We start from the raw sequence: 17378 nt of genomic DNA, 5'->3' as shown, positions 1-17378 counted from the left end.
AAATAGCAAAGTATAGGATCTGTATTTCTTTTTCTACTCTAACAAACCAAAATGTGACTGTCTGTCTCTGTTCCCCATTACTGGACATGTAGTTGGAAAAGCTGGGATAGAGTTTCTCCTGTAACCATCAGGGACTGCATCTCATCCCACAGGTATATTAATAATCTTTATTTTGTATGGAAAGAGTACAGTAGCTGTGCAAAAATAGAACTACAGGACAAGACTAATATAGGACTTGTACAAAATATCAAAGAAACAGTAAACAATAAATAAGCTAAAGTGTAATGATACAAACTGCAAAAGGATGTGTAGAGCTGGGTACAGCTGTTTACAATGTACACAGAACACTGTAATCAAGCATGATGGGAAGAGTATAAAGCTGAACACTCCAACTGAATTGCACTCATAGGAATGTCACTGCAGCAGTTCATTTTCAGTAAGTTCTTGCCAATAAAAATCCTCATTCCTTAAAAAGCCAACATCTCAACTTCATCCTGTCATGCAACTGCACATACGCTGTTCCTCAAACTTTCACGTTCACTCCATCCCTTTCTTGGGTTTCCCATAAAAACATTTACTAAGCATTTAGTTGTTGTACCTTTTCACAAATAAACAATAAATCATTTTGCTTTAAGATAGCACCCAAAGGTGATTAGATACCCTATATAAAGTGCGATTATTGTTAATAGGCCATAATATTGTGTTCTTCAGTGCAATAACCAATATGGTCAAAGCCTCTCAATACACATGCAAATGTCACTCATTTTATTTAATTTCTTCTATTTACTAAAAATAGTTATATTTACACGTCAAAGCATGGCTGCATAGTTTACTCATACACAAAGTATTTATGCTTCCTAAATGTACATCATGCAACTCAAATTAGATCCCACTAGAAAAGTGATAAAATAATTTGATTTTTAAAAAATGCATGCATGTAGAGATCTGAGTATTCTGCAGCAGATTATCTCCCTTAGCGCTGTTGTGAGACATCAGCACGTAAGCATTTGAGAGGCACGAGTACTATGTGTGAGATGCAAGAGAACCAAAAGCCAAGATTGAAGCTGTATGTGAAAGGAAAAGCTTATTTAATGGTAACATGTAATGGAAAGGATTTCTCTGCTCAAGTGTCTAGGCCAACCTAATTGAGTCTTTCTACACCAATTTGTTATTCCAGTTACTGTCACTGCCCTGTGATGGTAGGAACAGTTGGAAGTGGTTGTATCCCATTAAAGACTGCTCCCTTGTACCTGGCCATGCCGAGGCAGTCGGTGTTTTGTAGAGCGGTCAAACCCTGCGATGTTGTGAGCCCAGTCTACCCCGTCAATGTACAGGACAGAATTTATACATTTGATTCAATGAACGATCGCTTTGGTTTTGCCGTGGTGACGTGACTGAGGTGGCTGTCCTGAGTGCTGTGGGATGGCAGTTTGGCTACAGCATCAGGGTATAAATGAGAACCTTGGTTGGGTGATCTGCTGTCTGTACAGTGGGGAGGGATTTGGCAAGTGAGCTCCTCACGTTCTTTTGCTTGCACGCTGCTCTGGCTGCCATCTCCCAGGGCAGCACCTGTAGAGGATCCCTTAGTTGAGTAGTGTTTAACTGAGAACTGCTCCAAGTTGGAGGGCTGAATGCCTGCAGAAACAACATTTGTGGATAATCCATCTGCTGTCTGAGAGTGCCAAGTGCGACTAGATTGTGTGTTTTGCTGCTGAAACCTTGCAGTCTTGTCCATGATTCCCATAAACGGGGTATTGCGAGGTCGGTGCTCAGTGCCCTGAGCTTGACTGATGTTGGTCTCCTTGAGTCGAACATCTGGGCCCAGCCCCTTAACACTGCCTGACAAACTGCTGGCTGAAGTGAAGCTGCTTGATGAGCTGGCAAGAATCACACTACTGGATGGAGAGCCAGAAGAGCCACCACTGGGTACAGGGCTTTGCTGCCTTGAGTCACTGAAATTCATTGGAGCAGAGGCTGTTGATATGTCACCAGGTTTAGATTTACTAGCAAAAGAACGAGAAGAGAGAGTCTCATGATCCTGTGGATGCGAACGCTGGCTGGACACAAACTTCTCATTGTGCAGTTCAGCAGTGGGATCTATGGAAATGCTTCCAGATGACAATGTGCTTGTCCCATCCACCTGTTGACTTCTACAGTGCCGGATGGGCAAGGGACTGTGCGGAAGATGCTGCAAAGATGATTGTGGCTTGGTGCTACATTGACTGCTTCCTAGTTTAGATCCAGGCTGGATGGAGCTCAGATGCTGATTAGTTTTTACAATCTGTGCCTGCTTTGTTGGCTGCATGATCAAGCCTGGCTCTCTCAGGTACTTGTTGCTTGTTCTGCTTTGAGGGGACACACACTGAGCTTTCTGAACACCTTCTTGAAGGGTCCTGCTGAATAATGAAGCGGCTGAGGAACACTGCAGCTTTTGTGGAGGAGAAAGAGATTCATTGGGGTGTGGCAGCTCATCTTCCCTGTCTTGAAGATTAAAATTATCATTCACACCTGGTACAATTCCTTCCTCCTCATTATCAGAATTGTTGGTTTGTTCAAGTAGCTGTGGAGACTGATGCTTCTGTTGCTGTGCTCTCTGGAACTGTTTGCACTCCTCTTCCACCCGAGCCAAGAGGCGTTTTATCTCCTGATTGCTGGGGCATATCTGAGTGGCTTCCCGTAGGTCAGCGAGAGCAGCAAGTAATTTTCTGTTTAGGAAGAAATAAGTAAACAATGAAAATTGGGGCAAATCTGTGTCCCTGCATTACCTACTACTAATCCACCTCCACCCTTTCAGCGAAATGTCCTGATTTGTTGCTTCCTGCTGCAGGTGGTGACAAATTAGAACTGGAAGTTCTCCACCTCAGGAAATTCTTAACTAGGGTGGAAGTGCAGACCCAACCCTAAACACTTCCCTAAAGTATCCTGACACCCCATGCAGGCAGGCAGAACTCTCTGCTGGGAACACCAGGAACTGACACTTTGTCTCACAAGGTCTTCCACAGTTACCTCCAGAGTAGGGAACCTGCTGAACTCTGCTTCATGACCATTTATTGATGTGTTTAGAAAAGACATGGTGAATCAAAAAGGCACCTCTTCCTGTACTTCAGCTACACCACTATAGTTTGTTACTCTTTCAACCTAAAGAGATCGTTCCTCCTCTGTCCCTTATTTTTGTCTTCAACTGCTGATTCATCATATTCTTTCCTATCAAAGCAGCCAGTAATAAATTGTAAGCTTGGCAATAAATAATGACGTGCTGGAGTTGGGTGGCACACTGCTGGTCACATTCTGCTGAATCATGTGGAGCAGTAGACCCATTCACTGTTACATTTAAAATAATCCCTCTTCAAATGAATTTGTTATTTTCTGGACTGCCTCACAAGTACTTACAGAGTACTCAATAACCACTATTTGGATGTGGTTGGCTTTATCTGATAAGAGAGATCTAATACAGATGCAAAGTGCACTAAAAATAATTTTTTCTTTGCAAATTTGAAATGTAACTAGCAGAAAAGAACAAGTTATTAAAAATGGCAAGTTAAAAAAAAAAAATCTGTGCAGACATGCACAGAATCAAACAGTACCTGCTGTTCCTTTTGGCTCTTGCTCTGGCGTAATAGGCTTCATAACACTTAGGCTTCAGATCCAAGGCTTTGGTAGCAAACTCTTCAGCCATTCCAAAATCCTAATAAAGGAATCAAACACTCTCGTTACACAGCACCAGGCAAAGCAAGCTGCCAGCTGCGGGTCCTGCTCTGGCTGCAGGAGCACAGCCAGCGCATGTGGCAGAGGCTCCTGCCCCAGTCTGCAAGAGCAGGTATTTCCTCAAAGCACACATGAGCACAGCCATGGCACCTGGTTGTGCTGGTTGATAACAAAGGTAGCAGTGTTTTCCATTCAGTCTTTTAAAAGTACCACAAAGATTCCTCATTCCACAATAACCGCATGATGTAAGACCAGCTGTAATAGATCCCCCACAGCAACACGCCCTCATCTTATAAGCCATCCATTTATTGGCATGATAAAGCCCATGATCAGGATATAGTGAAAAGGATTCTAAAATAGCACAGATAGATGTCCACATACAACCCCAGTAACGCAGTAGGATATAAGTCTCAGACTCCCAATGCCCAAGAGGCAGCAGACTAACAGCAAGAGCTTACATTTGTTTTGCGGCGACATCGTGACAAGTTCAGGTATAATGAAACTCTCAGCTCAGTGAAGGCTTTCATTTCCTCACCAAACCCTTCCCTTGGGAACTTCCTCAATGCATACTGATAGCGCTGTGCTGCTTCCCTCATCTTGCCTTTCTGCAAATTTTAGGAAACGAGATTTTTCACAAACTTTCAATACTGCAATACTATTGCCAAAAAGCATATTTATATTTGACATCTACCAAGAACTGCCCTTCAAGTAGAAAACACAGAGACAGATTTTTTAATAAATATACACAGTATGAACTACACTGTCAAAAAAGCACAGTGAGAACCTGCATGTTAATCAGAGTTTGTCTCCCTTTCTGAACTCAAATGTTTAATGGTATTTGACAAGGATAATACTTGAAACTAATATGTACTACTAGTACCAGAAAAAAAATCATATAATCTGATATATTACTACTCTGTTTTAAACAGATTATATAACTGAAAAGGAGGCATAAAGGCGTTCAGTCTACCTTCAAGCAGAAGTCCATTGTTCTGCTGCAAGAAAAAAAGAAAAATCTACGTACTTTATAGAGCATATTTCCTTCTTCCATCAGTTTCTGCAGAAGAATCAGGAGAATATCGGGTTTGGAGGTGGCCATTGCCCACGCTGCATTTCCTGCAAGTTAAATTTTAAGGCTATCTGACAAAAGGGAAGAAAGTGTGTTTCTGCTGTCTACCACAGTAGAAAGCCTGGTCCTACTTCAGTATATATTCCACCTACATGGAACCAGTATTACTATTATCATCATAATTAGGGTGTACACATTTAAAATGCATCTATGCCACCACCTGGACAGCAGCCAGGTGTTAAATGGTCTAATACATTTCACCCCTGTGAAGGAATGTATGGAAGTCACAATTAAATTCAGGCCTAAGTAAGAACCTGTATTTGATCACACCTACTACCCAAATAATATGAAATAGTGATTCAAATGTACTAAATATTCAGTAATTATCACATATACAACTGCATCATGTACTTGCCTACTGGCAATACATAACTTAAATTTCTTTGGCCTACCCTTTGCAAAAATACACAGTTCTATAGTTTATTAGAAGAATGTTATTTAAAAGTAAAACTTCCTAATCTAAATCATTAATAGTGTCAGAATTATGTATTAGTAATAGCACAATCATCATTTTCTTGTCTTAAGGCAATATATTAAGGCAGAGTAACCATATACAGTGACTCCTCCAGACGTCACCATCAGCACACATCAAAGAAGGAGCACAATAAAAGCACAGTAAAAGTCCTTGCGCCTCCTCACTTCTAAAGTGAGTCTTGTGTGTCTGTCTTTAAAGGAGATTGTTTCTCTTGGGTGGGCATCTGCAAACCAGATAGCCTGCAAAAATCTGGTGTTTTATTTCATCTACTTTACAGAAATAACTAATTCTGGCAGAGCAGAACCCAGTTGTTTGCCATGGTGCAGGGCACTTTCACTAACCCAGCTTAGCTCCCTTTCTCAGCAGCATGACCACGACTGAGGTATTGCGGCAGCCAATCGCTCTGTCCAGTGGCCTCATGCCACTGTGGTCCACATGCTCAATCATTGCTCCTTTCTCCACCAAATACTGCACCTGGGAGAAGAAATGAGACATGCCTTGTAACATGGCTTCTGGTAGGAAAGGCAGAACAAGGAAATATTTAAGGTACCATGTAATCTTCTTTGAAACACACTAGCATATGCTGCTGAGGACAGTACAGCCATCTACAGGCACCACAGCACAGGCAGGCTGGAGGGAAGCAGCAGTTCTTTCCCATAACCATTACTTGCTCAAGTGCCACCAGCAGTGATCTTGTAAGGGAAGAGGCACCAACAGTCCTGCCCATGGACAAGCGCCATGACCCACAGCCATGGGCCTGCTCAAGAACCTCTTTACTGGTACTGTCCCTGTCCCAGCCTGGCCAGCAGCTGAGCACAGACCTACTGAAGGGACCTGTCTAGGCAGGGAAATGGGAGCTGGCACCACTCCAGGACAGTGACCTACAGCAAATGCAGGGACAGGAAGGAGCCTGGACACCCCTCATTCTCCAGCAGAGTCTCCAGTACCCAGTGTCACGGGCAAAAACACACACAGTGTCTAAAAACTACCAAAGCCACTACGGAACGTGAGGACTTATTTACAATTTCAAGTTAATTCAGACAAAGGCTGAATGGGACAACATGCTGCAGTGAGTTAGATGCCACAGCAGCACCTGAAACAGACCTTGTGTATGCGAGCTGCAGAAACACAGATGTGAGAGTGAGAGGCTGCGTGTGCTGTTCTGTCTAGTTCCTTGCTGACCTCTCAGATCTGTCCACAGTGCACACAGACCTGAGTGTGCCCTTCCTCTTCTTACACCTGCTCTTAGGGTATTTCCTCTACAAAGGCACCAACTGACCAGGACCCTGAGAAGGGACCTCTGTGGGTTTGTAGCATAATTCTGAGCTTCTACTTATCTAGAAAATGCTTTCCTGAGCAAACATTTTCACTGCAGTCAAGATGAGAGGAGTGTAACCCTTCTGGCTACTTTCCCAAATTTCCTATTTTGGTAGGCAATATTTTTTCTGAATTCTAAATTTTTGTAACTTTTTATTGAATGTTATGTGTTGCTATACTTACAATATCAGCATCCCCATAAAAAGCTGCCAAGTCTAGAGGTGTTCGTCCATTCTTGTCTGTCTGATCAGTTGCTGCACCTTTTTCTACTAAATACTGAACTACTTCCTTGTGGCCTTTCAGACATGCCCAGCTCAGAGCTGTCAGTCCTTCCTTGTCCAGAGATGAAACAGTTGCACCTGTAAAATGAATATGAACTTTGTTATGAAGATTCTCTGTTTAAATGGAAAAATTCCTTAACATACCCAGATGCAATCCCTGGTGCAGCTGTAATCTGCTATTTATTTTCTACCTTCAGAAAGGAGAAATTCTACAGTGCTCAGATGTCCTTCACAAGAAGCCACCATCAGTGGTGTCCGGCCTTGCTTGTCACTTAAATTCACATCAGCCCCGTGCTCCACTAGAAGTTTAGCAATCTGAAACAGAAAATACCAAATTAAAAATATATTCCTTGCACCAGTGGGGGTTTAGATTGGTTTTAGGAAAATTTCTTCTCAGAAAGTGCTGTCCAGCCATGGCACAGGGGCAGGGGTGGAATTCCCATCTGCCTCATCCCTGAAGGGATTTAAAGCCACGTGGGTGTAACACTTAAGGACATGGGTTACTGGTGGCCTTGGCAGTCCTGGGGAACAACTGGACTTGATGGTCTTGGAGGGCTTTTCCAATCTTACCCACTCTACGATTTTATGGAATTGGCAGATTGAGGTTTCAGCCATAATATCATGAACTTTTAACAAAGAGGACTAAGGTGGTATTTATGGTAACCACTGAGAAGTTCTATGTAGGCTCGAGCCCTGACTGCAGTTCAAGGCCTTCTCCTGACAGGAGAGGCCAGCATGAGGAAGGCTTCTGAATCCAAGGTTCTCTCTCTGCACACCAACAGTATAAAAGATATGAAATCACCTCTGATCTTGGTCTAGGAAACAAAATATTTTAAACTCACATTATTTTTCAGGTATATTATAACTAAGACTGTTGTGAGGCAAATGTGCTTTTTAAGTTATTTCCAGGGATACAAAGGGTTTAGAAGTGAAACTTCTGAGCACATGCCTCTGAAGCAGATGCAAACATGTATTAGAAAACTGACACTAATTATTTTCAAAACTAGAGATGGGAGGAATGAGGGACCACCTCCCAAAGGGTCCCCCAAGCTGTGCCAGACCTGCCAGTGGCCCTGCCGGACGGCGCAGAGGAGCGGGGGCACGCCTCTCCTGCTGGCTCTGGTCACGGCCGCTCCGTGCCCCAGGAGTAACCGGCACACTTCCAGCTTTCCTCTTCCTGCAGCAGCTGTCAGGGCTAGAGAAAGCATCTGCATCAACATCAGCTCTTGGCTCATTTGGCCTTTGGACACATGCACAGTATGTGAGTGTTACTGAATCCCCATTCTTTCAGCTTTTCACTGTGATACTCACTGAAAGCTGAAAAGAACAAAATAAGGAAATACTTTCCCCATCATGATTCTTTTCCCCCTATTCTATTTTGCTCATATTGTGTTTTAAACACAACTTGAAATTTAAATTTTGTTGTTTGTGTTGAAGCCTCACTAGTCATGCCAACAAGTATTAAAAAATGAGTTAATGTGTGACTTATGCAAGAATCAGAAAAGGACTTGCTCCTCCAGCTTCTAAAGCCTAGTAACTTCCATTTTCTTCTAAGAAGTGGCTCAATTTGTGAATTTCCTGTTACTCATTTTTAACGTTTTCAAACATGATCAAGTAGAATTTTTTTTTTAATTCCAATGAATGCTGAAAGTAAAGGAAATTACAAGCACTGCAGGAAGAAGTAAATTTTTCTTTTTTAGCACTTATCTTACCCATTCCCTCCTCAGTCGATGAAACTGCACTGTGTAACAGTTATAACAACTGTTTAGAGCTGAATAACTGGAAAGTAACTGTTATGGATATCAATATTACATGCAAAAGAGTCAAGCCTTGTTAAAAAATCCCCCTTTTAGGGAGTTCACTTCCTCAGTGACTGAAGAGTCCCAATGTATTATGCACGGATATAAAAAACACTGACAGGAAAATATTGAAGAACAAAATTAATTTAGAAGCAGATGTATGGCTTTTGGAATTCACTGGATTTGCAACATGGGTTTTGTACACATGTAGGAACAAAGCACATCTGCTTCTCCAGGATGTGAGAGGCTGCTGACCATCATCCCAATGCTGCTCCCCCACCCTTGGCTGTTTCCATGGAATGGAGATGCCACTCACAAGGCACACCAGGGAACTGCAGTGCAGGCATTACAGTCTGCCTTAAAAACTACATTTGGCCTTTCCCAGATGACCAAAGGCAGGTCTCTCCTTCCATTGCCTAATCAGAACAAATGAGGTGATGGCCAAGCATTCCCTGAAAACTAATGATATGTAAACAAAGGTTCTCAAACAGAGAATCTAAAACTTAAGCACTGTATTTCTACAGTTTTCCATTTAGTTAAGAAGTCAGTAATTTACAGTAGTTTTAATAGAAAATAGTCCTTCAATACTTGAGATAATAAATTCAGTAAGTTAAAACCATATTTATAAACTGCATTTTATTATTAAAACAATTATTTTTCATTATTTTTATTATGGAGAATTACATTTTAAAAGTAAGATTAAAAACTCTTTATTCTTAAATTAGCAATGCTAATTAGGAAACACACAAGAAGGGAAATACCTGTTTCTCCCCACAAGGCATCTGTGTCATTGATGTCCATGTCATGGTCTTTTTCAACTGTCAAGATGTAACGAACCACCTGTCAAAAACAGTGAGCAGAGATGTGCTGACCACAAGAGCATCAGTTGTCACTCATATGATGCAGCAAGGGACAAAAAGATGTAAAACAAGTGAGAGTGCTTCTCTCTCAATGCATATAATCAATAGAAAAGAAAATCAGTATTACTCAGAACAAATTCAGTAGGACTTCAGAATGACTTGAAGACAAGTGAATGTTACTGAAAACAGTTTAAAAAAAGCCCAGTGCTCTTCTGTGAACTTATTGTTTGGCATGACTATGATTTAATGAGTTCCCATGTGGCCTACATAGAACAGAATAAACAAAATAAACAATGGCAAAAATAAAGCCTCCCAGTTCAGTGAGGAAATTCCAGATCATCTAAAACAAGAGAGCAAAAATGAGAATATTTGCATACATTTTGTAAAATGGTGATACCTAGGTTTTTCCTTCCACATTGGTTATAGCTTTCCTGTTTTTCTAAATTTCTTCCCAGAATGGTCTAAGCATATGTTGATAAATGGCAATTTTTAAAGCTGAAATAAGCATTAAAATAAGTTTTGTTGTGTTTCTAGAATATTAAGGAAATCGGTGTTTTGAAACCACTTGCTAAAAGATCATTAAATGAAAACTTTTTCTCATTACTGTTTCAAACAGATTTTCTAATGGAGCACATGGTCACTGAGGCTGCAGTCAACAGGTGAGGGAGGAGAATCATACTAACAAAGTTTGGGATGCTACAGGAAAAAACAAAGGCAGAAAGGGAGAAAGGATCTGTGTGTTTTCAGACTGTCTGAAAACTGCTGCATACAATGTATGGAAAATGCTAGAATTCAAAATGCTAGGACATAATTTGTTTAAATTCCTGAAACACACAGATCTTCTTTCCAGCTAAGAATACAGCTTCTAAATTTCTTAAAAACAGAGAAAGACGAACATTTTTCACTTATGTGTTTATGATTAATGTGATCTCTTTTGTTGATATTCAGGAGTTGACTGCTTTCATTTAATCAGTGGACAGCAAACAAGAACTTTTATGGGAGTAATGGAATTATCCATTCATCCAAGTTATCCATAGCTCAGAATCCTCAAGTTTTTATTGTGAGATAGCAATGGCTTATATACACCATATAATAAATTAACTGCACATAGATGTGTCTATATTTGGATCATCTAAACAACTTCAAAGATCAGACTCTTTATTTTATAGCAATTTAAAGCTAGATTTAAAAGAAGTATATATTGAAACAGCTTTAGTGAAGAGATTTTGTTTCCCCTTTGGTACATCACTTACTACATAACCAAGTCCCCTAGCCTACCTGATCTTCATTCAAGTATCTTTACTTAGCCATTACTTTTCTATCAAGGTTACAGTTTATTTTCCCAATGAACAGAAGGCATACTTGTATTACCTAAATATCTAAAGCATTTTAAGTACTTCTTATGTGTTTATTTTTAGTGTTCCTTCCAAAGTGACACTGAGCTGAAGTTTCTAAGTTGGTGTATGCATCAAGCTAAAAACTGAAGCTTTTGCAATTGCATGCAATGAAAAATTGGAAGAAAAAATTCAGCCTAAAGTAGGAACATACTTGGGTGGGTCAGTGATACAGAAAATCATCACTACCACCAGAGATTTAGGACTACTTCCAAGGACAGGGAGGAGAAAGTATACAGAAAATTACATATAAACAAATCCTGAAGCAAACTGTATTATTGGATACTCAGCTAGAGCATTTAAACCAGCTGCTAATACATACTACAATAAATATCGGAAGTGCCAACAGTTCTTTCCAAGCCTCTTTTAAAAATAGCTGCAAGCACTGTTGTACAATTCTGATGATTTCAAACAGATCTGGAAGTACCTGTATTCCCAACCCACCTGGCAGTGCCCCATGCTGGCAGCTGCTGTGAGAGCTTGTTGCAGTGCCTGGCGCTTCCTCAGTGCATCCTGTTCTTGGGAGGGAGCCACCCAAACCAGGCCGAGCAAGAACTCAAGGATTCCGCAGTGCCCCCTCAGTGCACTATGGACCAAAGCACACTGGCCCTTCTTGTCTGCAAGGTCAGCCTGAAGGGGGGAAAAGGGAACGTCTGAGGTTAAAGGATGCAATGAAATGCTGTGGAGAGGAGATGCTTCAAGGCACTATGAGAGAGCAGTTCTCACTCCTAACTTCCAGGACAAGGGGGAACATCTGGGGAATTACAGGCCCAATAGCCTCACCTGAGCAGCTGGGAAGGTGATGGAAAAACTAATCCTGGAGAGCATTGCCAAACATAGGAAGGACAAGGTGAGCAGGACCAGTCAGCATGGGCTTGCCAAGGGGAGATTGTGCTTAGCCTGCTGGACAGCCAGCGGCTCTGAGGGGACCAGAGGGTGGGTGAGGAGAGCTGGGGGTGCCTCTGACCTCGACTTTAGAGGGTCCCAACACTCTCTCAGTAACAGTCACTGACAAGCTGATGACAACAGGTCGTGAAAGTACACGGTGAGGGGCACCCAAAACTGGTTGAACAGCTCTGCCAGAGGGTTGTGACCAGTGGCACGTGCAAAAGGCTTCACGGAAGTCTGGACTCACCCCTCAGGCCTATGTCTGATAATTATACACTTAAGTAATCAATAACAGCTTTTTTAAGCCTTTGTATGACTCTTCTGGCTGCAGGCTTGGCAATCTTTATGCACCAGCTTACCTTTGCACCTTTTCTGCACAGCAGTGACACGATGTTCATGTGACCTGCAGCGGCTGCGTAACTAAGGGCTGTCATCCCATTTTCTGAAGTTCCATCAATAGCAGCTCCAAACTCGAGTAAAAGAGTGACCACTTCCTCATGTCCAAGGTGTGACTGAACACACAGCACTGGAGCATTATTCAGTACTTCAGTTCTGTAATTCACGTTTGCTCCTGCCAAAATCAGCAGCCGACTCACCTAAAATTTAATTTAAACAAAACAATGTTTTCCTCAGATTTGTCTGAATTTGATATCTTGATCAGGTACTCATTTGTTACACCCTAATTTTGATGCAGATTTTATTGGCAGACATCAACACATATATAGCAACATACCAGTTTAAAATCTTCTCTTGGTAAATATATTATTGTATTACTGAGCACTGCACTCTGAAGAGAAGCCCTGTCTCTCCCCTGAAACCCACTACTCTCATCACAATTGCATGTGTGACTTGCTGCTACTCTGCAACTACCTCCATTAAGAGAGAGCCAGATTGCATAAGAAGAAAATCTCAAAAAAAAAAACAGCCAGAGCATGCACGTGTGTGTTTACGTACACACAAATTTCCAGTCAAAAGCTTTAGCAGTTGGCTCAAGTTACAGCTGACCGACTTGGATTTCACTATCCATCATCTGGGGATTCAAATAACAGTGCAAAGCTGTGGTATTTTAAATCCCTTCCTCTCACAGTATTTTCCCCTTTTACAACTGACACTTTCCCACAGAAGCAAAGAGCACTGAGCTCTGCCCAGCAAGGCCACGTGGGACATCTAACCCCCAAAAACGCAGCCACACAGTCACCTGTGCTACAGAGCACAGCCACAGAAGAAAAAAGGAAAAACCCTTCTTTCCATCAGTACTATCAAGGGAAACTGATTTGAACTTTAGCAACCGCTTACAAAAGTATGTGAAGGCTTGTCACAAAAGAGTTCAGATCCAGGTGCTTTTCTGCTGAAGGGTCACACTGACTTCAGCATTCCCCTGCCCAGTGCCAGACAAAGCGCTGGCTGTACAGCCCTGCTGATGTTCTTACCTTCACGTTGGGTGTGTAGATGTTTCTTAGAGAAGCCAGGGCTGTAGACAGTCCATCAGTACTATAACCAATCCACAAGGCTTGGAGATGACTGGAAGAGATTCCGGTCCTTTTACTGAGACCCTATCAGAAATGATATAACAAGAAATCTCTCTATAGAATTAGAAATCCTATTTTAATCTACAACTCAGTATAAAAAGAAATAAAATCTGGATCGATAGCACTACCAAGTATTTTGCATAAGCTCCCAACAAATTATTCAAGCAAGCCAGAGGAGAACCTCTATGATGCATTCATACGAACAGGTCTTAAAGTCTACTAAACTGCAAGCTTTACCTTGAAAATATGAGCTTTAAGTATGTGATGGCCAAGTTCCATAGTTTGTTGGCGGTTTAACTTTCCCTCCTGTCGAGAAAACATGAAAGCCAGCAGAGCATGTCCATTCCTAATAAAAGGGATTAAGAGAGAACCACTTTTATAACTGTATCTCAGAAAATATTCTAACACATCTTTATGCCTGTTATAACAGTTCAACTGTTACCATCAAATGTTACCATCGCATCTAAACAAAATTCTTTCCATAATGAAATAATGCAAAATGAAAAACGGCAAATTTTGAAGATGAAACACTCCTGGTATTTATTTCCGTGCTGTCCCCTCACAGGGGCCCTATGTCAGCTTTGAAGTGGTTTACATACTGCTCCCTTTTGCATTCTCAGAGCCAGGAACTGCAGGCATCTCAGAAACAAACCAATCCTCTTAGAAGCACAAGATCTGAACACTGGTGAAATTTGAGTGAAAACATGTATTTAGTAATTCTGCACCTACATTAGTGGTGGTCGGTGTTCTAGGAAACAGTGAGAGCAGCACAACCCTGAGAAAACAAGGTTACCATATACTATTTGTTAATCAGACTATACACTGGAACTGGGCAGTTAGCCATATGCTAGCTGGACTCTTCAGCTGAGGGGGGAAGTTGTGGGAAGCGACTTCTCACCCCATCTTCAGACATTTCTGAACAGAACTTTCCACAATCAGAAGCTTTTCCTGGGCCAGGCAGCTCCCGCTGCTGCTGGGGCAAGCACTGGGAGTTCCCAGTGTGGTGGGACCAGGGCTCCACAAGGCTGCAAGCCCCCAGTTCCACCTACAGAACTGGTTTTATTACAGCCACTTGAAAGCTCAGACAATTCTTGTGGTGGTAATAATTTTAAATGCCAGCATTATTTATTCTTTTGTAAAACCCAAAAGCTGTAAACCCCAAGGAACATGAAAAAAAAAAAAAAAAAGGGGAGCCGACTGTGAGAACATGACAAAGAGTAACAGCCACTGTCTCAAACTCAACCAACTCTGGCTCTCCAAGTCACAGAAAGTGAGCTGGAACAAACTAGAACAATGCCAGCAGGATATAATTACAGCACAAAATGTCTCAACATTTTTACTTAAAAAAGCACAAATGATCTGTTCCTTCTATTCCTGCATTCTACATTACACAGACAAGGTGCTGCTGCACAGGATCCTAAACAATTTTGCTGTGTTAGCAACAATATAGCACTCTCATTTCTCCATGAGGGTAGCAAAGTCAGAGCAAACTTCGGACTTCCAGAGAGTCAATTATGCATTGTAAACTTTGAATCTTAAGTCACTTCACCTCTAAATATATAAGTTTTCGTTTCGGAAAAAATTAGGTGTACTTGTATTTTAACATCACTCTTTCCTCTCACCAATTGCTGCAATCAAATATAAAAAAAACTAATTTTGGTTATTTGAACATGAATTACTGCAGTTTTAAGTTACCTTGGCTCACATAAGAAGTCAGTATTTTCACCTTCTGCTCTCCAGACAAGCCATTCCCTGAAGGAAGGATGGCAGAACATGCGTGTTTTGTCACGTCTTTTGATCAGAAAACATGAAAGGGCTTCCATCCTCTGGCTGAAGTCTTCCCACTGTTGTTCACTGCTTATCTGTCCTGCATTAATAGCCTGGAAAATCTGGTCATCTGTCATGGGATGCAGGGATGCCAATGCCACATTCAAGATGGGCTGAGCTCGCTCAAAAGCAGAGTTTGTCATGAACTTCATATTGCACTGCAGTAAGTACAGCTCTGACAGAGACACAGGAACAACCTTGTAGCTTGCACTTTTGATTACTAAATGACCTTTTTGGAAAAGATCCAAAGTGAGTTTCAAATAGAGGTAAGATCCCAGGCTTCTCATGATCAGGTGGTTACTCACTTTCCCAATTGTAGCTGCATCAGCTTTTCCATTTAAAGACATGTTGTTTATAATTTCTTGACTGTTATTAATTCTGTACTGAATATAAGCATTCAAATCATCGTGAATGCCTTTGTTGTCTGGAAAATTATCCAGGGATATTGCGATAAATGGTAGTGAACTTAACACTTCCTGTGAGGGAGAAAGAGGGGAAAATAGAAAAAAATAAGCAAACCAAAGATATTACAGTATTCCAGCAGTGGGAACTCAATGATGAATCTCTGTTACATTTCCCTTCTGTAGTGAATAAGAGATTAAAAAGGAATTCAGTAACCCTGAGATGGTTTTGCAAATATTGCCTCCTCATAACAGGGAGAACAGTATTTCTACATTTTATCATTTTTCATAGGAAGGTCTCAAATATTTCACTGATCAAACTCAACAATTGAAGGGGATGAGAAATGACCACTTCAAAGTCAAGAAAATTGAAAACATTTACCAGAACTAGACCCTAAGACAGGCCAGGGAAAGGGGGAGGCGAAAGGAATGATCTATTAGACAGGAATGTTTTATTAAGAAGTGACAAATGACAAGAGAAAGAACTCCCCTTATCATTTCACCTTCCAGTAACAATGTACCAGAAAGGTGCTGTGCACACATCCCCAGCCCCATGTGCCTGAAGGTACAAGTACCAAGTACAGCACAGACATTTCAGCAGGTTCACCTGAACACACTTTCATGCTTCAGTTACACAGAATACTTTTATGTTTATGTAAATAAAGATCCAAAAGACCTTTATTTAAAAGAAACACTTCTGCAACTTGTAACTTAAACCAGAAACTTCTTACATGGAGTCATGTATTAGAAAGGTTTAGCAAACATCTCCAGACTTTCATAACACAAAAAGGAACTATTCCACTTTATGTAATTAAATGGATTTCAAAAAGCTGCACTTTCAGACTAGTGAGATGTTTTAAGCAAAGACACACTTCTCCAGTCTCCAGAGACAGAATAGTCTCTGCTATAGAAATCCCTTCTTAAACCCAAAAATTTAGTTGAGAAATAAACTCTTCACTCAGTTAAACAGTGAGTGCTAGTGGTACGAAGGCAGAGAAGAAATAAACTCTTGGAGACTGTACTGAAGCTCACCTGCACCTTAACACTGAACTCCTGAGGTACAAGGGAACAGACTCAAATTTCATCATTTCTTGTATTAGCAATTCTACTGACAGCAGCAATAAAGTGATTCACAATGGAAAAGGCCACCGATATTGTATCTGTGCACAGCAAACAAACATGTAACAGAGGAAGGAAAGAAAAAATCCAAGAGACTTTGAGTTCCTCTAAACACAGTATTTTTCATAATAATGCAGCTGCGCCAATATAAATGATCATTTGGTCTTTGAGAGTAAGAAAAGCATTAAAAGGTGTTTTTACCTGGAAATTAGTTCTTACAGTCACAATGAGCTTCAGCCAGGGAGGAAACTTATAGATTATACTTGTGATAAATGAAGAAATTGTGTCACCATAATCAGGTTTATGGAATTCAGCATCATTTAAACCATCTACCAAAATTATGTAGTCTTCCTCAGGAATCTTCTGTTCTGAAATTTCAGAATAAAAAAGGAAAGGATAAAAACACATTCTCCCTTAAAGTGACACACCTTTATCCTCAAATTTTCTATGTCAAGAAGCAAAAATGTATCTTTATGCACACCAGTACATCTTATGGCATTTAAGCATTATTTAGGAGATTAAAAACAACATTAGAAGACTAAAAACAGTTTTAACAGGAATGATTTACTCTGTTCATATGTAGGCAAAGCCCCCATTCTGCCACAGATCAGGCATCTGCTGAAGATGGCACATGCTGGGAAGCAGTTGTTTTCA

General features: G+C 41.0%; 1 protein-coding gene across 6 annotated transcripts in view; it reads right to left on the bottom strand.

Moving 5' to 3' along the window:
- Window positions 1-112: 112 nt before the first annotated feature.
- Window positions 113-17378, bottom strand: part of TANC1 (tetratricopeptide repeat, ankyrin repeat and coiled-coil containing 1) — a 60099-nt gene continuing 42833 nt past the window's right edge. For all 6 annotated transcript variants that reach the window (XM_053982882.1, XM_053982879.1, XM_053982880.1 and 3 more), the window contains 15 exons: window positions 16926-17092; window positions 15073-15680; window positions 13615-13723; window positions 13279-13401; window positions 12208-12444; window positions 11405-11590; window positions 9468-9546; window positions 7969-8102; window positions 7099-7222; window positions 6810-6985; window positions 5651-5783; window positions 4730-4821; window positions 4164-4310; window positions 3585-3685; window positions 113-2705 (listed from right to left, as the gene is read on the bottom strand). In XM_053982882.1, coding sequence (XP_053838857.1) covers window positions 1343-2705; window positions 3585-3685; window positions 4164-4310; window positions 4730-4821; window positions 5651-5783; window positions 6810-6985; window positions 7099-7222; window positions 7969-8102; window positions 9468-9546; window positions 11405-11590; window positions 12208-12444; window positions 13279-13401; window positions 13615-13723; window positions 15073-15680; window positions 16926-17092 — 3779 coding nt within the window. In that variant the 3' untranslated portion in view covers window positions 113-1342. The remainder of the gene's footprint in view (window positions 2706-3584; window positions 3686-4163; window positions 4311-4729; window positions 4822-5650; window positions 5784-6809; window positions 6986-7098; window positions 7223-7968; window positions 8103-9467; window positions 9547-11404; window positions 11591-12207; window positions 12445-13278; window positions 13402-13614; window positions 13724-15072; window positions 15681-16925; window positions 17093-17378) is intronic.

The sequence above is a fragment of the Vidua macroura genome, chromosome 7 (genome assembly GCF_024509145.1).
Source record: "Vidua macroura isolate BioBank_ID:100142 chromosome 7, ASM2450914v1, whole genome shotgun sequence".
NCBI classification, from domain to species: domain Eukaryota; kingdom Metazoa; phylum Chordata; class Aves; order Passeriformes; family Viduidae; genus Vidua; species Vidua macroura.
Note: the sequence above shows the minus strand (reverse complement) of the source record. Positions and strands in the feature narration are given on the sequence as shown.